Consider the following 25,398-nt stretch of genomic DNA (forward strand, 5'->3'; position numbering starts at 1 on the left):
ATTTCTAAACTGAACTAAAACATAAAATTTAAGAGTAATGATGAATATAATGATGATGACTATGATGACATCAGCTAACTCTTGTTAATAATAAAGCACTACAATGTGAGGCATTATGTTAAACCCTATGCACACACTTTACCTTGCAATTAAATAATATATTCTTGCATTTATAAAGGACTGCACCATGTGTGACCTATAAACATGTCCATCTAAAACCCGAAACCTGCAGGAACTGGTCAGTCAGTTCAGTTCAGTTGTTCAGTCGTGTCTGACTCTTTGTGACCCCATGGATTGCAGCATACCAGGCTTCCCTGTCCATCACCAACTCCCAGAGCTTGCTCAAACTCATGTTCATCGAGTCTGTGATGCCATCTAACCATCTGGTCCTCTGTCGCCCCTTTTTCCTGCCTTCAGTCTTTCCCAGCATCAGGTGTTTTCTAATGAGTCAGTTCTTCGCATCAGGTGGCCAAAGTATTGGAGCTTCAACTTCAGCATCAGTCCTCCCGATGAATATTCTGGCTTGATTTCCTTTAGGATTGACTGGTTTGATCTCCTTGTGGGCCAAGGGACTCTCTAGAGTCTTCTCCAACACCACAGTTCAAAAGCATCAATTCTTCAGCACTCAGGAACTGGTAGAACCCAATATTTGGTTCCCCAGAAAATTATCTTTGAGTGAGTCTATATCTCATATACTATCAAGGACAGGACCTGTTCACCCACCAGGATACATAGTCACACCTCAAGGATGAACAGAGTTTAAAAACAATCAAGTTTTTCTGCTATTTCCCCACTTCCTCTCCACTTAGGGTAACTTCATGAAGACTAGACTAGGAAAACAACTGTTTCTAATCCAAACCCCTCCCCACCACTCCATACATTCAGCTGACTCTCATAATTCCACAGAACCCTGGTCTCATAATTCCGCAAAAGTCTGGCTAGGCCTGCAATTCTTGAAGCACATTTTTGAACAAGAATCCAAAGGAATCTTTACCAGGTCCAAAAGGAAGCAAGAGAACAACCAGTTTCCTTTTTGTATCCTGGAAACATCTTAAGATCAAATGCCCACTCATTTAACTTCAGGAGCTACTGAAATTTTGTTATAATGGCATTTTAAGAAACTGCTGCTGCTGCTGCTGCGTCACTTCAGTCGTGTCCGACTCTGTGTGACCCCATAGACGGAAGCCCACCAGGCTCCCCCGTCCCTGGGATTCTCCAGGCAAGAACACTGGAGTGGGTTGCCATTTCCTTCTCCAATGTGTGAAAGTGGGAAGTGAAAAGTGAAAGTGAAGTCGCTCAGTCGTGTCCGACCCTTAGTGACCCCACGGACTGCAGCCTACCAGGCTCCTCCATCCATGGGATTTTCTAGGCAATAGTACTGGAGTGGCTTGCCATTGCCTTCTCCATAAGAAACTGCTACCAAAATTTAAATTTTAAAAAACCAGTCATCAAGCACCTTCTATTTGTTCAACACTACAGTGTCCTTTAATCCTTAATATCAAATAAACCCCCAAAATAGCTAACTATTTACTGAGTGCCTACTATGTGCCAGGCACCAATTTAAGTGCTTTACATGCATTAATTCATTTAATGTCAGAACAGCCCTATGTTGTTGCTGTTTAGTTGCTGAGTTATGTCTGACTCTTTGCATCCCCATGGGCTCTAGCCCACCAGACTCCTCTGTCCATGGGATTTCCCAGACAAGAATATTGAAGCAGGTTGCCATTTCCTTCTCCAGGGGATCTTTCTGACCCAAGGATTGAACCCATGTCTCCTGCATTGGTGGATTCTTTGACCACTGAGCCACCTGGGAAGCTCAGAAATCCTGTGAAGTAAATACTATTCTATTTCTTCTCATTTTTCGAATGAAGAAACTAAGGCCAAGAAAGGCCGAAAAACTCATCAAAGGACACACAATGAGAGGCAGCAGAGCGAAGATCAGAGAGGCAGCCAATTAAATGTGAGGGTTCACAGCCTTAACAACTGCACTCCACTGCCCTTCATCACTCAGCAAAGCAGACATTATACCCCAGGCAGAGAAGACAGTAGAGTTCAGAGGATATACTGTATTTGCCCAAAGTCAGACAGCCAGTAATGGATGGGCCTGGAATCAAATCCAGGTCCACAGGATGCCAACGTCCATACTATTTCCACTCTCCTCCCAGCCTACTGGAGCAAGAGATAAAAGAGAGCTGGCACCCAGCTTCTCTGCAGTGAATGAGAATGGAAAGAAAGCCACCTAACGCACCCTTCCCCAACACCACTGCTTTCTTCCTCTAGGCATCAAGACCAGTATCTAAGCATCAAACACAATAACATTTGCTTTTTTCAGAGTTTACATAGTTTTTCTACAGCAGAAGATGGCGAAGAGAAGAGAACACGGTAACAGAAACGTGAGCTACAAGTGACTGCAATACAAAATGACACCCGGGTGAGTATTTTTAGACTGTTCACTGCAGAAAATTTACAGTAAGAAGACCAACTAAGTACCCTGGTTGTGGGCTATACATAAAAAAGAAAGAAAATTTTTTTCATATCTATTCTTTAATCAAGCAGTCTTCATTGTGCTATCCAAGTGCTTTGGACGTGTTTGACAGAATTTCTGGGCCCAAAGCCTTTAAAGTTCTCAAGACAAGTTTTCTGCAAAGTCTGGTTCCTGGGGATAGGGCAACAGTTCTCTGCTTTGGCACTATTAACATTTTGGACTAGATAATTCTTGATAGTGTGGGGCTGCCCTATACACTGCAAGATGTTAGCAGGACTCCTGGTCTCTACTAGATGCCAGCAGTACAACTTTCTGCCATGCACCCTGCAGTGATGTCAACCAGGGAGTCTCCAAACACTGCCAGAAGTCCTCCAGGGGACAAAAACATCCCATGTTTGAAAACCACCAGGACAAGTCACCAGTTCTAATAACGCAAGTTATTCTTACTTTTGACCACTTCTCACTTGTGTTCCTATCTATATAATTCTCATCTGTACTTGCTGCTTTATAAACATTCTTATTCATTTTCCATGTTCAAACAGGGACCATGTTTACATTTTTATATCTCCCATAGCCACAAGTAGTTCATTCTGTTTAGAAGACTCACTAAAATGTCAAGAAACCTAGGTGGTCCTTCAAAAAACCAGTGATTCTGCATAAAGAGTATGCAAGAGTTCCCTGTACTAATCTTGCAACTTTTCTGTAAGTTTGCAATCATATCAACATAAAAAGTTACAAAAACATTATTAGAAATATGGAAGAAAATATCTGCAAGTCATCTATTTAGTAAGGGGTTAATATTTAGAATATATAGAACTATTAAAATTCAATAACAACAAAAATAAATAACCTGATTTAAAAATGGATGAAAGACTTGAATAGGCATTTCTCCAAAGATGATATATGAATGATCAAAAAGTATATGAAAATATACGCAAGATCAATAATCCTTAAAGGAATGCAAATCAAAATATGAGGTATCACCTCACACCCATTACAATGACTGCTGCTGCTAAGTCGCGTCAGTCGTGTCCGACTCTGTGCGATCCCATAGATGGCAGCCCACCAGGCTCCTCTGTCCCTGGGATTCTCCAGGCACGAATATTGGAGTGGGTTGTCATTTCCTTCTCCAATTACAATGGCTACTACTTTAAAAAGCAGAAGTGTTAGTGAGGAAGTGGAGAAGTTGGAACCCTTGTGCACTGAGTAGGAGTGTAAAACAAAACAATCACTATTGAAAACAGTACGGCAGTTCCTCAAAAAATTAAATAGAACTACCATTATGATCCTGGCGTGATGCAGTCCATGGGATCGCAAAGTCAGACACGACTTGGCCACTGAACAATAACAAGCATGTAATCCAGCATTCTCACTTCTAATTATATATCCCAAAAAACTGAAAGCAGGATCTCAAAGACATATTTACATACTCGTGTACATAGAAGCATTAGCACAATAACCAAGAGATAGAAACAACCCAAATATCCTTTGACAGATGAATGAATGAACAAAATATGGTACATACAATACAAAAGCTTATACATTCTACAACATAGATTAACCTTGATGACATTTTGCTAAGGGAAATACACCAGTCACAAAAAGACAAGTACTGAATGATTTCACTTACATGAGTTCTCTAAAGTAGTTGTTCATAGAAACAGGAAGCTGAATGGCATTTTTAATAAGATGGAGATAGAAATTGTAATTACTGTTCAACAGATAGCGAGTTTCAGTTTTCCAAGATGATAAAGTTCTGGAGATCGGTTGTATAGCAACATGGATACACTTCACACTACTGTTCACTTAAAAAATGGTTAAGATGGAAAATTACATGGTATATAATTTTGTCACAATTTTTTAATATTTTAAAGAAAAAAAAATTAGAAATTATTTAGATTAAAGCCTCATTCTAGAAGAAGTAAAAAAACTACCTAAGAACTTTCATAGTACTAATCTTCTCTGATTCCCTGATGAGATGAATCTGATAAACATTTATGGGGTATGTATAAGGCACCAAGGTAGTACGGTATATCTGAAAGGAGACATACAATAACTACACAGTTAAAAACAGGCATAATGCTAACCCAAACATTCATAGCCATAACTTCTACCCAATTTCAAGAAATTAAAAATGTTTTGGATATTTCCATGACCGTCCAGTGATTAAGACTCCCCATTTCCAATGCAAGGGGCGCCAGTTCAATCCCTGGCCAGGGAGCTAAGATCCAATACCCAACATGGCAAAAAAAATAAGTAATAAAAGATCTTCATAGAATACTCATTTTTTAAAAAAATAAAAATATTAAAAAAAAAAAAAACGAATTTCTACTCAAACTGAACACTGCCAAAGGGAAATTGGGCTTCCTTAGTAGCTTAGATGGTAAAGAATCTGCCTGCAATGCATGAGACCTGGATTCAGTCCTTGAGTTGGGAGGATACCCTGGAGGAGGGCATGGCAACCCACGCCAGTGTTCTTGCCTGGAGAACTGCCATGGACAGAGGAGCCTGGCAGGTCACAAAAAGTAAGATACGACTGAACAACTAAACACAGCAAAGGGAAATTTAATGAACTGCTTGAGGAAATGTCACATTTTCATCCTATGTGACCATTTCTCTCTGGAGTGGTGATCAGTGACAACTGCATGGGTGAAAAGAACCATCGAGCAACTTCTGTTTCCCATGATTGGAAGAGCTGAGGAAGAGGTAGCTAACGGAGTTACCTGTTAAGAACTGAGTTACTTGAGTTTTGAATATGAGTCAAAAAGCTCCCCAAAGGTTGTCTACTTCTCCCCAAAGTAGAAAATGTCCATTTTGTACACGAGAAATCTATCACCTCCTCATGCTGGGTGTTTTCTAAAATGCCATTCTCTTAACTCAATAGCGTAGAAGAATCATATATTTTCATGACAGTAGGCAAAATAAGATAAAGTTGATGACGTTCACTTATTCCAAAGGTGTTCACTTATTCACACTATCAGCTATTTTCTCTTCTGTCATGCAACTTATCTGATGCCTCTCTCCTCCTGAGTACAAACCAAGAATGTCTGAGTTCCAAATCTCAAGTCTATGAATCACTGTTTCCACCCCTAGGCAGCCACATTGTTCATTTGTACTTTCTCCACTCTTTGATACTCACTAAATACTATAATTTTATTTTGCATGATGCTTTTGGGATTCTCTAGAATGTCCTTTTGTACTTACCTTTGAAAACTGAGGCATGCCTAATGCTCTATAATCCATAACAACCCAGCAAAATAATTGAGCCACCTTGGGAAGGGAAGACTGAGTTAAATCAGAGAAAGTTGGTTGCCAGCTTCCTTTGAAGAGCCAGCTTCAATTTTCAAAATTCCTGCCTTACAACCAGCTATAGGGTCACACCTGTCAAACTGATGAAAAAAACTTGCCTAGGCTCACCTTCAGAATTTTATATATTTAATCTGCATTTTTCTCAGTCATTATTTAAACAGCTTTTGGATGGACCATACATTGTACAAGTCACAAGAGCTGATGAGAAAAAGCAAAAAGTAAATACAAGTGAATGATGTAAATAAATTATTTTATTTCCTCAACTTGATTCCATTTCCATGTACTTGAAATATCCATTACAGATAATCTAAAATGGTAGAAACTGAGACCCAACAGTACCTCAGAAATAACCCCCAGGTGAAGGCCCTGCCAAACCCTGTCATTACCTATACAGACAGTGTGGTACAGAGAAGGGGGAATTTTCCTTCCACTTAGCAGTTGTGTAACTGGGCACACAGTAGTCTGAGCACCAGTTTCCCCAACTGTGAAATGAAGACAACCACAGGCATGCTAAGTCACTTCAGTTGTGTCCAACTCTGTGATTAGAACTGTAGCCTACCAGGCTCCTCTGTCCATGGGATTTTCAGGCAAGAATACCAGAGTGGGTTGCCATCCCCTCCTCCGGGGGTCTTCCTAACCCGAGGATCAAACCCTCGGCAGGCAAGTTCTTTACCACAACTACCACCTGGGAAGCCCACAGATATCCATAACAGCCCACAAAGACCATGAGGATTCAGTGAAAGAGCATCAGTGAAAGCATCTGGCACGTTGCAGGCACTTGGTCAGAATGGCAGGGCCCTGTGGTTTCCAACTGGTAGGATGCAGTCACAGAACCTGGTGTTTCCTTTTCATCTGCAAGGCATCATTATTTCCAGGATTATTGTAAGCCGTTGTTATTATCAGAATGCAAGCATCTGGAACAGTGTAGGCACACCTTAGGGATTTGAGAGAGACATGAAACTCAAGGGAGTTGAACTCTGGCTGAAAAGAAAAGGTACCTTAAAAATGAGTGATAATACAAGATACAGTCCATGGGGTCGCAAAGAGTTGGACATGACTGAGCAACCTTCACTTTCACTTTTTTTGGGGGGGTGGAATAAGGATAAAACACAGTTATGAGAAGAGGAATGGGAATCAGAGAACAGAAAAGAGCTTTTCACAAGTAGCAGCAGTGGGCATGTGTACCCATCAGGTATTTGGGGAATAATAAAAAGATCAGTTCTGCTGCAGTGCAGAGTTTTGTGTAGGAGAGTGACACAAGAGAAGGTTGAATAAGTAAGTAGTCAGGAATGTTGTTAAGAGTATCCCACAAATAAATTCAGAGAAATATATCGTGTCTGGTCAGAAATCAAAGACTTTTTAAAAGAAACAATGTACCAGCCAATGAGCTTAAAAGACTGACCTATCAAAGATATCAGTGAGTGGATTGGCAGGGAGCGTGACCGGAGACTAAGTAACCCATGAGGAAGCCACGGTCACAGTCCTAGCAGGAAACAATGAAAGCCTGAATTAGGATGGTGGCAGTGGGACTATAAAGATGCAGACAGAAATGAGACGTATGACACAGTCTCACAGACTTGAATGAAGAGAGAAGAAACAAAAGTAGTAGTTTCAAGAGTGGGAGACTGAAAACAAGACAGTAGTACCATGACAGAAAGAGACAAGTCTGAAGATAAAATTAATCTATGAACACAGCAGGCAAATTTGGTTTCAGATAGGTAGCTATGGAGGTGACAGCAAGAAATAAGTCAGTCAGCATGAAAAGATGTGGACTCTAGATGGGAAGGAAAGCCCTCTTCTCAACGACGATGGCTGAATCCAGGGAAGCGGCAAAGATTCTGGTGCAAAGGATCAGAATGGGACCCATACACTGAGGACAGCTGTCCTCGAAACCCAGGTTCATAAGGAAGTGAAAACCCAACAGAAGAGAAGGCAAAAAAAAAAAAAAAACTGAAGTGTCACTAAGGCTAGGGAGATGAGTCTTAAGAAGACAGAGGTGGTCAGGAAAGCCAGATCCTACAGAAAAATCTAAGATGAGGACTGAAAGCACGTCATCACACGTGGCAGTTATGAGGCCTCTGGAGACCAGCAAAAAACCGGATTTGAAAACGTGTCAGATGACAACAGGAGATGATAAGTAGAAAGAAAGCAGAAGCAGTATCTACAGTCTCTGTTTGCAAAGGCATTTAGGAGAAGTCTCTTTCAGATTTTTCATTTGAAATACAAGAACATGTGGTGTTAACATGAAAGAATCTGATAATACAAACTGTCCTTAGTGGTCACTGGCCTCGTCTTTCTTTTCTGCTCTCCTTGTTTCATCTGATTTCCTGGTTATCCTGCACAGCCTCTCAGCACCTCTTATTTTTGGCTGTACTCCTAGCCTCTCTCAGTAAGCGACAGTCATGTCTAATCACTCCTACTCCTTTCACTTCTTATTCTCTTCTTTCACTCACACCAAAGAGAAAAGGATTAAAAGTCAGATTTTACAAGAAAACCAAAATTTAATAACCACCTTTTTCTGTTTTCAAAAGAACATTTTCTCCAAAGTACATTAAAAAGATGCTCAATATCATTAGTCATTAGGAAAATGCAAACTAAAACCATATTGAGCAACCAATTCATGACTGCTGCTGCTGCTAAGTCGCTTCAGTCGTGTCCAACTCTCTGCAACCCCATAGACGGAAGCCCACCAGGCTCCCCTGTCCCTGGAATTCATGACTACTAGGAATTATATTGGGTTGGCCAAAAAGTTTGTTCAGTTAGTGAATACATTGTTCAATAAAGTTCTTAGTAAATAGGAAAACTATGTCTTATATATTTTTACTTAAAATTGAATGAACTTTTTGGCCAACCCAAAACTATGTCTTATATATTTTTACTTAAAATTGAATGAACTTTTTGGACAACCCAAAACTACAGCCAACCCATGAGGTCACAAACAGTCAGACATGACTGAGCATCTGAGCACACCCACATACAATGAAGGCATATGTCAGTACATATACTTACATGAATACTGACAGGCAAAAACTGGCATCAATTCAACTGTCCAGGAACATGTGAATGGAATATTCAATTGTCGGTATATCCATACAACAGAATACTAAGCAATAAAAATGAATTTAATTATTAATGGATACAACACAGAAGAATTTCAATAATTATGCTAGGGCAGGGTGAGGGAAAGCAGCCAGGAAAAAAGGACATACATACTGTATATTTCCATTTATATAAATTACATTTACAAGGTGCAAACTAACTCTATAGTGACAGAAAGCATATCCAATGATAAAGGGATGGATTAGAGAAGAACATTAGAATAAAGGTATTACAAAGGGTCACGAAGAAACTTTTGAGGGTGATGGATATGTTCATTATCTCATGGTGGTGGATACGTTCATTATCTCAATGGTAGTAATGGTTTCACAAGTATATATCAGTTCAGTTCAGTCACTCAGTCGTGTCTGACTCTTTGCGACGCCATGAACTGCAGCACGCTAGGCCTCCCTGTCCATCACCAACTCCTGAAGTCTACCCAAACCCATGTCCATCGAGTCAGTGATGCCATCCAATCATCTCATCCTCTGTCGTCCCCTTCTCCTCCTGCCCTCAATCTTCCCCAGCATCAGGGTCTTTACAAATGAGTCAGCTCTTCACATCAGGTAGCCAAAGTTTTGGAGTTTCAGCTTCAACATCAGTCCTTCCAATGAACACCCAGGACTCATCTCCTTTAGGATGGACTGGTTGGATCTCCTTGCAGTCCAAGGGACTCTCAAGAGTCTTCTCCAACACCACAGTTCAAAAGCATCAATTCTTCAGCACTCAGCTTTCTTTATAGTCCAACTCTCACATCCATACATGACCACTGGAAAAACCATAGCCTTGACTAGATGGACCTTGGTCGCAAAGTAATGTCTCTGTTTTTTAATATGTTGTCTAGGTTGGTCATACCTTTCCTTCCAAGGAGTAAGCGTCTTTTAATTTCATGGCTGCAATCACCATCTGCAGTGATTTTGGAGCCCAGAAAAATAAAGTCAGTCATTGTTTCCACTGTTTCCCCATCTATTTCCCATGAAGTGATGGGACCAGATGCCATGATCTTCGTTTTCTGAATGTTGAGCTTTAAGCCAACTTTTTCACTCTCCTCTTTCACTTTCATCAAGAGGCTCTTCAGTTCTTCTTGACTTTCTGCCATAAGGGTGGTGTCATCTGCATATCTGAGGTTATTGATATTTCTCCCAGCAATCTTGATTCCAGCTTGTGCTTCCTCCAGTCCAGCGTTTCTCATGATGTACTCTGCATATAAGTTAAAAAAGCAGGGTGACAATATACAGCCTTGATGTATTCCTTTTCCTATTTGGAACCAGTCTGTTGGTTCCATGTCCAGTTCTAATTGTTGCTTCCTGACCTGCATACAGGTTTCTCAAGAGGCAGGTCAGGTGGTCTGGTATTCCCATCTCTTTCAGAATTTTCCACAGTTTATTGTGATTCACACAGTCTAAAACTAATCAAATTGTATATATTAAACATATGCAGTTTATTGTATGTCAATCATACGTAAAGCTGTTTTTAAAGAGAACAGTTAGGATGATTGGCAAAATTGGAATATGGACTGTGTATCAGATAATAATATCATGTCAATGTTAAATTTTCTTTAATGAGGAAAGTCAATATCCTAACCTCCATTAACAGACAGTCACAATGAAGGCTAGAGCTGAGACTTCTCTCAGGTAAAGTGAAAATATCAGTTGGGCACTCCCACTTTTATCCTACTTTTGAGAGACAGAAAAAAAATAACAGCCCTTTCCATCAAATTTAGGCGATATTGCCAAAATACACGCCTGCCTGTGCTATTTCATGTCTAAACTACTTGTATTACATAAGACTTTGGGAATAAAAAGTTTCCATCATTGTGTGACTCAGTGAACCAAAGCAGGGTCTTTGACTCTAACAGGAAAAGGTAGAGAGCTTTTCTGGCCCCCGTCAGAATACCAGCTCTTCACCCATGTGATTTCTTCAGCAGCAGCCACTTGGATCTCCAGCTATTTAAAATACAAGCTTCCTTTCCAAGAATTCCTTGTGCTCAAAAAGTCTCATTCTTAGACAAACCCAGGACCAGACATTTATCAAACAAATTTAGACTTGAAGTACCATATCAGATTGGGGTTTCCTAGGTAACGCAGTGCTAAAGAATCTGCCTGCCGATGAAGGAGCCACAGGAGACACCAGTTCAAACCCTGGGTCAGGAAGACCTCCCTGGAGGAGTGCATGGCAAACCGCGCCAGTATTCTTGCCTGGAAAAAATTCCATGGACAAAGATTCCTGGCAGACTACAGTCCATGGGGTCTCAAAGAGTCAGATACAACTGAACACAGCACAGCACAACCATATCAGATGCTCAGGGAAGCACCAGGAAAGTGGGAAAGGCCAGAATTCCTGATTGGTCTCTTCTGAAATCGCTGGAGAATAAAATCCCCCAAGGTCTCAAGCCACAGGCAAAAAAGAAACAGCAAGTATAAACTACATCGATGTGTGAATGAATACAAATTACCATGCTGGGTACCCATCTCTGTATTTCCATCTGGTGTCAAAGATACGGCTGGCACTTAGATTAAAAATAAAGTATTCAATATGGCATTATAATTATCCTTCTAAAACCGACTTTCAAAATAATCAGGATAAATTCAACCTGACTCCAAAAAAAACAGATGTTAATTCTGCTTTGTATTTTTAAAACTTTAAGAAACTAAATTTTCTCAAAGTGATCACACAGAAATATGTAACACACTCTCTCTCTAAAGGAAATAAATTCCTGTTGTCACTCGAAAATCTCAAAACATTCTTCCATTTCTTATCCTATTATCTTACAGAAGGTACAGTGAAATGATACTATTTACAAATCTACACAAATTCAAGATACTCTTTTATATCACTTAAAACATCTTAAACTATATTTTATACGCACATTCTATATTTTATGCTTAGTCGTTTCAGTCATGTCCGACTCTTTGCAACTCCATAGATGGCAGCCCACCAGGCTCCTCTGTCCATGGGATTTCCCAGGCAAGAATACTGGAGTGAGTTGCCATTTCCTTCTTCATCCCATGCTTTATACTATACATGATTTGGACTTCCCTGGTGGCTCAGAGGGTAAAGAATCAGCCTGCAATGCGGGAGACCTGGGTACAACCCCTACATCGGGAATTACCCTGGAGAAGAGAATGGCAACCCACTCCAGTATTCTTGCCTGGAGAATCCCCATGGGCAGAGGAGCCTGGCGAGCAATGGTCCATGGTGTCACAACTAACCACAGCACAGCACATACATGACTTGGGGATATTATATATTCATACCTAGATACTTCTCTACAGAATAAGAAGTACAACATCATAGACACCATTCTCTACAGTCAACTTGAGGGATCATTCCAAAGAGATTTTGGCTATACGTGATCTTATATTTTTAAACCAACTTAGGACCCAACTCCCTCCATACAAGACTCTTCCACAATCAGCTGCAGTTTTCTTACAAGACATGTAGTAGAAATTAGAGCAGAATCTTCTTGAAATCTCAGAGGGGGAAAAAAAAGAATAACCTTCACCAAAACTGGCAGAGGTACCAGGGTAAGATGGCTCCAGCACTTGCCCACCTACTCCAGCACTCGCCCATTCCTCTGGAACCATGGTTTCCTTCCAGGCAAAACCATCCTAAAGCCAATTTGAAAATAAGATGGTTTACCCTTTTCTAAAGTCTTCTAACTTCTTCCCTCACGTCAGTGTTACACACTTCATAGCAACATTCTTCAATGAGGTTGCTAATGTGTAGGTAAGAAATATTCCAGGCCACCTTCTCTGAACCCTCTTCCCACGTGTGTGGCCCAACCAACAACCCTTCCCACTTCCCTTTCTTCTAGCTAACAAAACTCAGGCCTTGTTCACCTTTCTAGGCTGCCCATGATCTCCAAAGGAGGCTGGGCTCTTCTCCAGAACCGAGGTGAAATATATTGGTCAAAGCTCATCACCATGGTGACAGTTTTCCCATGGCCCATTCCCAGTTGAGCCATGGAAACAATTCTCGTCTAGGAGATGTGAGTGGTAGTTTCTAGATAGGTTTTCCTCAGGCTCTAAGAATGCACGACAGGTACAGTTTCTTTTTCATGTCTCTGGATGTAGGTATACAAAGACTTAAAGTCACTGAGCTACTGAATCAACTAACTTTGGAAACACCTACTTCTAGGACATTTGTTACATGAGATAATAAATAAATCTAGAGTTTAAGCTGCTTCCACTTGAGCTCTGTCACCTACAACCAAAAACTTCCAAATAATGCACTAGCTAGGTGTGTAGCTTGAATTTACTTCTGCTGCAGCCTAAGTCTCTGCAATGAACATGACAGCCAAAACCAGCCAATCTGTAAAACTGGAAGAGGACGTTTCCTTTATTGCCCAACTGGCTCTTTAACAAAGAGGAGGCATTACTGATTATCTGGAAACATCATTCTGTCTTTGGTTGAAATTATCTTGTATCTCCTTTTTCCAAGATGAATACTTCTTCCATAAATTTGATGTACCTGTTTAATATGGGGAGAGGAGATTTCTGATTACCATAATCTTACTGATTTATGAACCATAACAACCTAATCCTACATTATCTCCGTTGAGGCCAGACTAAAAGAAGTACACTTAAACCAACAGAATGTAATTCACATATAAAGATGATTTTCCTGAGAGAGGATTATAGAGACAAAAATTCTCCAGGGACAATGTGAAATCTCCTTGATGAAAGTCTTTAAAAATAGATTATCCATGTAGCTGTGAAGCTTTAGGCACTATATTTGGATTATATGACAATTCACTATCTCTGCCAAGCCTATCTAAAGAGAAAATTTATCTTCTTTCTAAACAGAAATTTAGAAAAACATCTGAGAGTTAAAATAAAAGAGAACTAAAAACTTCCTAATCCCAAATTCTAGGACAGTTATATTTATCATACACATATGCAAATCAGTTCTTACAGCAAATTCAACTCATGATATTAAGGATCAAAAAGGCAAACAGTATGATCGAAATCCTACTATGTCTCAATTTCTATAAAATCCTGACAGTGTCAGTTAAGAGCCTTACTGGCTAGAAAATGTCTGTGACTTATTTAACTAAGAGTTAATCTATTTAATTAAAAAGAGAAACAAAACCACTCAGTAGATTAAAAAAGAAACAGTATATTTGTATCAGAATAAAACAGTTTCTACTCTCTGGCAATTCTATTATGAAGAGAATAAAAATTTCTTAACGTTTTTAGATGTAAACTTTACCACTAATGCTAAATATAAACTGTCCTATAAAAAACACCATTTGAAATATTTAAGATTTATAGCTACAGGGCATTAAATTCCCATTCACATTTATAATGACCAATAACTTTGAAAAGCAAACGCAAATAAGTGTTTACTTCTCCAGGGAAGTCATAAAGTTTGCTCGCATAATGTGCGGTGAATAACTGGTCTTTGGCTTAGCAAACTAAGACATACAGATTACCTGTCACCTGCTCACACAGGAGCAGAACAAGGATGGATGGTATGGTAAAGAAAGTGAGTCTCAGAAGTCTAGCCTATTGTTACGGTGACTTTTACGGAAATTTTAAAAAGGCACCCTTTCTAGGTGATTACAGGCCCACAGACGCCTCGCTTGGGAAACAGACAGTTCTTCTGTACACACAGAAAAGGGCGTCTCTTTACCTGGCATCATTATACAGTTTGCATCTTACACAATTATACACAATGGCACCGAACTTACCTGTGGGTGGTCCATCTGCAGTAGCTGACAGGAACTTCCTTGTCTTCTAGGAATGGAGGAAAGTCAGTCTCATTCTTTCCTTAACAGACTCAACTACCAAAGCCCTCCCTCATCCTTTAAAAAGTTGGAGGCTGCTGAAGTTCCATTAAATTGGGTCCCATTCTCACTAAACAGAGAAAGGGGGGAAAAAATTCCCCAGAGAGACCAAGCAAGTGAGACTTTTATAGATTTATTTTCCAGATATAAAATATCATATCTTCACTTTCTAAGCATAGTATTTCATAGTACAGACCTCAACTTTATTGAAAGTGTCAACATATCAGAATGCATGGTTTCTCTCTATATGAATATTTACTTTAAATGCTTTGTACTTTTCAAGGGAGGGCCTATAACTATAAAAGAAAGCTATAAGGGGACTACAGAGCCATTCTTATCTTTAAAATAATGTCTTCCTTTGTTTACTTAAACTTTGCCTTTGAAGATTTATATTAAAAACAGATTATAACTATCACAAAGACTGGGCTTGACATAAGGCCAACTAAGAGAACAAAATTTTAGGGAGCCTTCTGGGATGGAAACGCAAGACTTAGCACCTACTCAAACTAAACATACCAACTCAGTATTAAAAACAAATGAAAAAATGCTACCGTGCTCTTTAAAATTAACAATCATTTACATATTAGGAAGTTATTGGTCCTCCAAAAAAAAAAAAAACTGTGCTTCAATATAAAAGAGAAATTATGCAAATATGTACATACATATAAACCTACATACTTATTCTAAAGTCAAACCTTTGGTACTTTAGAATAAAATAAAATATAAATCATTACTGTTTATTGAGAATGGCTACAGAAGCCTTTCATGAGCTAAGAGGCAAAAATGTTAGGGATTCTCTGTAGTCAGAGATTCTGCCAGCAAAGAAGGGGAACAGCTGAGAAAGACTAAGCGTGAGTCACCACCTGCTCTGACTTCTGACCCCTAATTTCTTTAACTTCAGGACTTTCCCAGGTAATTATAAAATCTACCTACCAAGGTACCAGCACAGAGTTTTCAAAAACAACATGTCACGGGACACAGGGACACAATCATCAAAGAAGAAACTCCATCTCTTACCAACATGAGAAAACCAGGCAGTGTTCACCTAACAATGCTATCTGCACTTTATTGCCCAAATTTAAGATTTGTAGAGCTTCAACTGGAAACTGACAGCACAGGCTTTGGAGGTAAATAGCTCTAACTTTGATTCCCAGTTTCAAATCCAAGTTTCACCACTTAGGAGCTGTGGACAATCCTTGGACAAATTACTTAACCTCTCAGAGCCTTAATTTCTACATAGATAACATAGTACCTACCTCAAAAAAGTGTCATGATAATTAAAATTTGATAATATATTTAAAGTACTTAGGCTTCCCTAGTGACTCAGATGGTAAAGAATCTGCCTGCAATGCAGGAGACTGGGGTTCAATCCCTGGGTCAGGAAGATCCCCTGGAGAAGGGAATAGCTACCCACTCCAATAGTCTTGCCTTGAAAATCCCACGGACAGAGGAACCTGGAGGACTACAGTCAAAGAGGCTGCAGAGAGTCAGACAGGACTGAGCGACTGACACTTTCATTTTCATAAAGTACTTTAAATACTCCCTGGCATATTCAATAACTGTCAACCATTAATATTATTATTACCATGAATACTAGTTTCTTCACTTCTTCTCTGATTCAGAAATCCCACTTCTCGAAATCCACCCTGGAGAAATAACCCAAACTACAGTAAAAGCACAACAATACTTATTACAACCATATTTACTGTTTACAATGGTGAAAATCAGAGGAATCTAAATGTATACCACTAAGGAAGCAATTAAGTAATTCATCAAATATTCAGCAAAATATTACTCCATCACTAAAAAAATACATTAGAAATATAACAAAGAATTATGGAGCAAAATAACTGAGTCTATACAAAGTGGGAAAAAAGCCAAGATTTAAAACTATATGTATATCATTATAACAACATAAAATAATATTTTAAAAACATATAAAAAAAGATGAGCAAGTAATACACCAAAATCATAATAGTGGATGTGACAGAATAATGAAATTTGGAGTGATTTTTTTTCTATATGATCATGTAGTCATACTACTTTTATAATTTTAAAATTACTTTTAAATATATTTAATTTGCTGCAGATTTACTTTAATATTTATTAAATAGAATTATTAAAATGGTAATAAAAATTAAACCACAAAAATATATTACTGAAGTAGTTCAAAATCAAAATAGAAATTAAGAATAAAACAAATGCTTCAAATATTAACATCTAAATTAAAATATTACTTTTTAAAAATCTGAGTCCCTATTGAATTATGTGCTTACATTTAAACTGCACAGAGCCTGGGAAACATTTTCATCTGAGACTGGATGATATACATATTTTTAAATTTAAAATAAGTGTCAGTGAAATGAAATCATTTAAGATATATAAAGATATCCTATTGTTTTTTAGTCTTAGAAATTCTATACCTCATAACAAAACCTAGATTACTCCTAGTAACAAAGTAAAACAGTAATAAGTGCCTTTCTATTTGAATAAATCAGATATTATATACAATGCCTATTTTCACTGTTTTAAAATGTGTCCATTTAGATAAGGTATGACAGAAATAACGTTTTACAAATTGGGGTGATAAACAGTCAACAAATATTTTATGAATCTCAGAAATGTCTAAAGATAACAGAAAAAAATGTATAGGCAAACTCACACTGTTCTCACTATTGCCCAGATTTGCTCTTCTGTCAGCTGCCATCTCTCATGTCAGTGGTGCCACACTGGGAACCCTAGCATCAGCCTCACTACTTCAGAGGGTCTCCAATTCATCTTTCCCTCTCTTCAGCAACGACCCATACACCAGGGTTTCCTCTTCTCTGCTCTGGCCCAGTCTCCCTCAACTGACACCACCCGCCACACACACACCCTTTCCATCTTATTTATTCATGGTGGTTTAGTAGCTAAGTCATGTCTGACTCTTTGCAATCCCATGTACTATAACCCGCCAGGCTTCTCTGTCCAGGGGGATTCTCCAGGCAAGAATACTGGAGTGGGTGGCCATTTCCTTCTCCAATCAATCCTCTATATAGATTAGAGGGATTAGGAAACCACAGATTTAAAAGCCATTCCTTTGCTCAAAAATATCTATGTTTCTCCATTATCTACAGCACATGACCCAGGCTCCTCAGCGTGGCTTTCATTGTCAGGGCTGACAACAGTTCCAGCAGCATCTCCAGCTCCTCACCTGCTTAAACCACAAAGTCCAGGCTAAGACTCCTCAACCGCAAGCCCCAACACAGCTGTCATTGTGTATTTTGTCATTTTAAGTAATCACAATTTGTGACCAATAATGGCTCAAGTACCAAAACTGATGAATTATTTACTTTCTACACTAAGCTAGAAAGGATTCAGGCTTACTCCTATAATATCTCCTCATTTAACTGCAACAGAAACAGGGATGGAATTTCCACTAGAACGCTGTAAACTGCCTATAATTCTGGGTTACCCATGGAGGGATGTTACACATGAAATCTTATCTGTCGCATGAGTCAGAAAGCTGTTCCAAATCAAGGCTCCTCAGAGTGGCCTCACCAGAGGCACCTTCTACCTGAAAAGGGAACAAGCAGCCTGCCCCACTTCAAATTGTGGCCAACAACTAAACTTTAAAAGCTACCTTTCTGCTCATAAAAAGCAAGGGGAGGGGGACAGAAGGACTCTAGAGGTAAGCAGAGACTAAGAGAAGAACTTTTTTTAGAAACACTCCACTCCATCAAGATGGAAACAGCTTATTAGCAGGTTGGAGGCCAAGAATTTCATTTTCTGGATTTTCCACTCACAGCACTGATATGAAGTTTCTTTTTTAAACAAATATACCTAACTTGAAAAAGCAAATGATCTAAAAAGCAATATAAAGTATATCATAAAAGAGAAGGTATTTAAATAAAGAAGAAAATGTGTGGGCTTCTAGATCACAGAAGATGGGGAAAGCCTGCTCTAAACAAATAGAGCCACCTGCCTTTCTTCTCCTGTGCCTGCATTTTACGTCTATACCACTTTCATACTTTTTCTTTCACCTGTAATGTTATCTTTTCATTCTTCCTCCACCCAATCTCTGTCTACTAAAATGGGAGGATACAGTCAAATGTCAGTTCCTTTACAAAATTTTCCAGGACTCCCCAAGCTCCCTTAGTCAGACCAACACTCTCTTGCAGGTAGTCCAACTGCATCTTGTAGTTCTGCTACTTCTTTATAAAAAAAACTCATATCTTCAAGTAGATGGAATGCTCCCTGAGGGCAGAGAATGTACTGATTCATCTATGGGCATCACAGAGAACATAACTCTTGCTTGCCACAGCCGCAGACTATACAGAAAACACATGCTTAATTAAACTGAATTTCTAAACAATCTGTTCAGAAGAAGCAACAAAGTCAGCAGTCAGGATCCTACATTCACCGACAAACAGCCACCGAGCACAGTACAGGGGTGGATTATCAAGGGGAAAGTGCCTCCCTCTTTGGGGGCAGAAAGGTTAATGTGCCATTGAAAGCCAAAACAATCTGAATTTTCTCTTAAACCATAAGGCATTTGTCCACACTAAATCTACAGGTTTCTAGTATGTCAATAATGTGGGAGCCCAACATTTACTAACAGCAGCAGTAATGTCTGAAAAGCAGATCATTCATTGTGCCACTTATAATTTATTTATTTGGAACTAGTATGTCTTATTTCAGAAATATATAATGAAACACATAAATACATGTACCACAAGATAAACTGGCATATCTAAAAGGAGAAAGAGAAAAACAGGACAAAAGAAAAGTAAAGGTAGGAAATATAAACTTTCCTGGGAGTGAGCCTCAGTTGATGTACCGAATTAATAAAATTCTCCACTCTTGCTAGAGGTAGGTCAGGGGTTTGGCTCTAACACTTCTGGCAGCCAACAAACACAGGATAAGCCAATCATGATTCAGCATCCTTATGATAAAAACAAAAGGCTCTCAGTGAACTCTCCCTCCCTTGGTCCTTATAGAGAGAATACTATCTAATGTAACAAAGTCCTCAATGACATCCTGCAGTTGATCTGTCAGAGCATTTTGGAAGACCATCCTTCATACTAATCCTCACAGGCAAATGCCAGCACACGCATCAGTACATACAAAATGACAGAGAAGAAGGTGATCAGGGCAACCGAGGTACACTGCTCCCTTCAGGTCTGGATCTATCAGAAACAGAGTTTATTCCATCTAGACTAACCTAAAATCCAGAGGTTTCAGGCATCCAATTCTCTTTGAAATTATAAACAAAACTTGATGCTCATGTCCTTTTCTCTGGGGGATATGTCTATAGTTTCATAACATCTTCAAAGAGAAGCATGACTTAAGAAAAGTTAAGAACCACTGATCTAAAGAACCAGACTGTATATATCCTTCAGGCAACCCTTCATAAGCAGTTTTTCTTCTGAGCTTCTAAGAAGTGCTAAGCCTCAAGACTAGTTTCTGACAAGCATCTGAAGTTTAGCTTCTCTCTGAAGTTATGTGTGGAACTCTAAGCTTAAACCACTGGCCAAATTGTGTGTTAATTGTATGATACAATGATACATGACTTTGAATACAGTAATGCCCATAAGCATACAGAGTACATAACAATTTTTCTTCTACATAGTTTCAGCCATGAACATTGACAAAGGTGCCTCAAAGGATCAGTGGTATTTCTTCTAGTTAATATAAAAAGTTTAAAAACAAAAAACACCTTTTGCCTGTGAATAAAAATTACAGATAAGTGCCAAAAACAATTTTCCTAGATAAACAGTATTTTATAATCTTAAAATAACCTTTCCACATTAGTTGATACAACCTACACTTTTCTTCCTTTTTGTTACTTTAATTTGCATTATACAGCAAAACAGTCATTGCCTTGACTTTAGACACACACACTAAGATAGCATCCATCTAGAAGCCACAGCCATTCTGAGTCTGGTCCTCAGCATAACAAGTCCAGAGACATAGCTTTGACAAAAATAAACAGTGAATAGACTCAAGAGAACTAACTCATGTTAACTTAACTCATAAGAGGCTAAAGTACAAATCAGAATACCAATTTACCAATTAATCATAAAGAATATTCCTTTTTACTCATCAGAAAATTTTCACCTGAAGCCAGGATGCTACTTCCCCAATGCTAGGATACCTGAAATTCTAAATAAATAGTTCACCAAAAGTTAGAACAAGCAGTGCTAGAGAGTTTGGTGGATACCTAATGAATTATCTATATCCAATATACAACTTTCTAGTGACTGAAGTTGTGGTTTTCATGGGTAGAGTCTCTTTTCTTCTGCTGAATACTGTTGCCCCAATACTGCTACTTCTTGGTCTCTTAAGCTTTCTTCTTCCACATCCTTCTATCCATCAAGTATTTTTCTAGATAGGCTATTAGACAGCTGATGAAGGTGAACCTCACATACATTATTATCCATATTTTTCAGACTAAAACCTCCCAGATAAAGTTGCTTAAGCAAACTTGCCCGAGGTCACAGACAGTTTAAATCAGAGTGTGGATTGAAAACCTATACATTTAACCTTGCAGTAAATGAAGCTTCAAGGTGTCTTTCCCAGGGCCTCTGACCCCCCAATTTGATTAAAATGACAAAGTTCCAATAAGACCCTAACTATAACCGCAAGCACACCATAATTCCTGGTATGCAGATCTATCTCTCTCACCAAATTGAAACTCTTTGAGGAAAGGAATTGTATCTCATTCATCAGTGTATCCCTAGTGTGATATCTATTTACCTAGGTAAATATGCAAACAAATTTGTCCACTGGTTTAATATAAAGATTATCAAACTGAAGGCCTTGAATAAGCCACGCAATCTTAGGAAAGTCACAACTTCTCCTGCTATCAGTAAACATACCATCTAAAAAACAGAATGAAATGGATATACAAGGTGGCTGAGGTTCCTTCTGTATCTAAACGCACTACCATTGAAGATGGATCCTGATTTTTAGTAGCCTATCTTATTAGTCTGAATTATTATAAATAAATTAAATTCCTCATTTATCTTCCATACTCTACTACAGACAACACATAGTTATATACACAGAGTTCAGAAAAAAGCTTCCTATTTTCTGAAAGGTGGTAACTATCATCTATACCAAAATCAAACAGTGGCACCCTCCTCTGGTGAATATTAAAAGACTAGATTTAGATGGTGGGATTTTCTTTGAATGAAAGAAAAAGCAAGAGAGAAGCTACCTAATACTATTTGCCATCACATTCCCAATAGCAATTAAATAGCTCCTTTTTATAACTATATTTTGTCCTAAACAAACCCAAAATGAATGAACTGGCTACAGTCTGTACAAGGTCATACAGAGAACAATTATTCTATTTTTCAGTGCACTGATAATACTTATTATTTTGCAAACAGCAAACTTTTTAATGGAAGGCACAATGAAACTCATTTCATAGTCTGGCTAAAGATGATCTCCTTTATTATTTAAAAATTTAATGAAAAGCCTTACAGATGTAAAATACTTCCAGTTAAATAGAAGCATTTATTATGGCCCCTTTCTGACTGATACATCTACCAGAAGATAATACTGAATTTTTCAACCTGAAATCTATTGGAGTCTTCAACATTTAAGTTTTAGAATATCAACTTGGGAGAAAAGTTTAAAGCACCCCATTCACTTACATATTCAAAACATAACAATACAGCATACCCAGACAAGCACAGCCCAGAGTTTCACAACATTAATACTACATCCAGACCTTTAAATTAATAAAACTGTATTTTCTAAGACAAGAATCAGACCTGCCAACAATTTTAATGTAAAAGTATGTAATAAACATAGTCTTTATTAAATGATTTATAAGAATCGAGGCACAGTGGAAACCTACATTACGATATGTAAAATAGCCAATGGGAATTTGCTGTATGACTCAGGGAACTCCAACCAGGGCTCTGTAACTACCTAGAGGGGTGGGATGGGGAGGTAGGTGGGAGGGAGGCTCTAGAGGGAGGGGACATAGGCATACCTATGGCTGATTCATGTTGATGTTTGGCAGAAACCAACACAATTCTGTAAAGCAATTATCCTTCAATTAAAACAAATAAATGTAAAATATTTTTTTAAAAAAAAGAAGACATAAAATGAAAATATAGACATTCTGACTCAAACTAGGAAACAAATCAGTCATTATATTGGCAACCTCCTCCTTCAGATATGTTTTTACCCAAGTACACAGTGGCCCTTCCCTCAATCAATCACATCTTGGCCCTTCCCTCAGTTAACTTCACACTTTTCACCTACTCAAAGGAAAAGAACCCCAAACTATATAAGAGGCTACAAAATTACAATCCGTGAGAAAACTTCATTTTGAAACACAGAACACAGAAAGGGCTAGGGTGGATGAAAAATAGCAAAAATTTATTTCAGCTCTACCAAATAAACTTTCCAACTACCAGTAAGTTGTCATTCCTGGCTAAGTTGGTTCTACCAGGCAGGTTGATGCAGTATGTTGTAAAGATTAGCAGAGTGGTGGCTGAAGTGACTTGGTACCAAAAGAGACAACCAATTGAGAGCTCTCTCAGTGTTCACCAAAAACAAAGAACCAGCTTGAAAGAGAATTCCCGCTACAGCCCACCCAGAGACCATAAACTCCAAGAAGAGAATGAGGGGAGGGTTGGATGGGAGTATTGGATGAAGGGGAGTGATGAAAAAGGGGTGGCAAAGGTGGGGGGAGGAGCAGGGATATGCGTAAGAAAGTACGCTTAAAAAAGAAAGTATACAGCAATGAAACTCCATTCCAAACTGCCGGATTTAGAGATGGGGTGGCTGAACCACGTTTACCACTCACTTCGCCTGGGTCGATGCCCAAGGACCAATGCCAATTCTCGCTCCGACCTCCAGGAAATCTGAGCCCCGGGCAAGCAATCAGGATGCCGCAGAAATGCTGGAGAGGGACCTGAACCTCTAACGTCATCTCTTGCTCCCGCATGAACCCCGGAATAAAAGAATTTAGAAGCAAGGAGACGTCTCCGTCCCACGCCGGCTAGAGGAATTTCGCAGAGATGAAATCTGGGCACCGCTACCTCTGCGGGCTTTGCCACCTCTTCTAAGGCCAGAGGGACCTCGGTCCCGCGCCTCGATCCAGCTAAAAGCGGCCGGCCAGTTAAGCGCTGCTGTCAAGTGGCCGGATTGCACTTGCAAAGTTAGTGGAATTGGGAAGGAGCCCAGCGCTGCCCCCTCGGGTTCCTCCTCTGGGAGAAGGAGATGGAAAGGAATCATAGCTTCCTCCATCCTCACTAAGCACTCACTGACTCGGCTCTGCAGATGTTATCTTTTTCCTAACGAGAATCAAAGATACTTTATTCCTTCTTTGTGCCTAGTTCGGGTTCCAACCCATAATAGGAGCGCTGAGGCCCTGGACCAAGTTGACAGTAGAAATCATTAACTCTCCCAGGAAAACTAGCACAGTCATTTGCTGCGTTCTGGCCTTGAAAAACTTCATAAATTATGAGGCATGAAATAGGTTATAGATGGCCGTCCCTCCCCCGCATAGGACCCTCTGTACAAGAGATCTGGATCCGGAAGTGTTTTTGAAACTTGGTCACATTTGGAACTAGTGGCTCTGTCCAACCCTCCACCAGGTAGGTCATCACCACGCCCCTCGCACCCAGTCCTACCGGCTGCGCACACAACGTCCTGTAGTACACACACACACACACACACACACACTCAAAGTCTCAGAGAATTCCTACCTCGCCCCCGTGCCCGTCGAAGATCCCGAAGATAGAGGGGTGCGTCTTGTTGGCTAGGTCCGTAAGAACTTCGAAACGGTCCTCCATGTGGTCTCTCCGACCCTGGATGGAATACACCGCCACATTGTGGCTCTTGAACTCCCAGGTCTTGGAGAACTCAGCCTCCAGCACGTCGAGGCCCCCCAGTCGATCGTTCTGCATGATCTCGGCCACCTTGCCCTTCACCATCTTCACGGCGTCCCGGCTGGATTTGACGATGGTCTTCACCTCGTCGGTGTGGAAGAAGTAACTCCACAGCGCCAGGCTGATGCACAGCAGGAAGAGCGTCTCGGGTCTCAGCAAGAAGTAGCGCATGATGCGACCCAGGAGAGATAGCAAAGTCATTGTATCCTCTATCATTTATTATCGCTAGAGCCCCAACCACCAGCAGCGACGCGCGCCCCGAAGGCTGGCTGGGTCCCGGAGCACTGCGGGGACAGCCCGCGGGGAGGGAGGCGGAGCAGCAGCCGAGGGTAGGCGAGGGGGAGGAGGCTCACGGAGCCGGGCGGGAGGCGAACGATCGGGCAGCTCCGAGCCGGTCCGGCGAACAGAGGCAGTTTCCCTTTTGTCTCCCGGCCTCGGCGGCCCGGAGGCTAGCGCCCTGCGTACCGGCGTCGGTGCCCGCCGCCTGCTACCCCTCCCTACGCCCCTTTGTGAGGCGGCGGCTGCGGCGGCCGAGACGCCGGCGGTGGCAGAGCAATCGCGGGTGCCGGGGCTGGACGAGAGAAATCAAGTTTAAGTTGAACCGGGCGGGTCTGCGGCGGTGGGCTGGAGAGTTTCCGGGCGCCGGCGCCCGCGAGGCCCCTCAGCTGGGGCCCCTGGCCGCTCCCGGGAGCGATCTGCAGGTGAGGAAGCGCGAGGCACGAGAGCCCCGCGGGCGAGGGATGCACGTCCCCTTGGTCGCCGCCGCAGGGGAGCGCACAGCGGGCCAATCGCTCCGAGTCCTTCAGACACGCCGGGGGGAC

General features: G+C 40.3%; 1 protein-coding gene across 1 annotated transcript in view; it reads right to left on the reverse strand.

Annotated features, from left to right (window-relative positions):
• Positions 1-25,187, reverse strand: part of PPM1L (protein phosphatase, Mg2+/Mn2+ dependent 1L) — a 337,315-nt gene extending 312,128 nt beyond the window's left edge. Inside the window, exon 1 of the mRNA XM_055410595.2 lies at positions 24,395-25,187. Within this exon, the coding sequence (XP_055266570.1) occupies positions 24,395-24,793 (399 nt within the window). The 5' untranslated portion in view covers positions 24,794-25,187. The remainder of the gene's footprint in view (positions 1-24,394) is intronic.
• Positions 25,188-25,398: the final 211 nt, after the last annotated feature.

Source organism: Moschus berezovskii, chromosome 1 (genome assembly GCF_049115385.1).
Source record: "Moschus berezovskii isolate FMDL1 chromosome 1, NW_MosBer_1.0, whole genome shotgun sequence".
NCBI classification, from domain to species: domain Eukaryota; kingdom Metazoa; phylum Chordata; class Mammalia; order Artiodactyla; family Moschidae; genus Moschus; species Moschus berezovskii.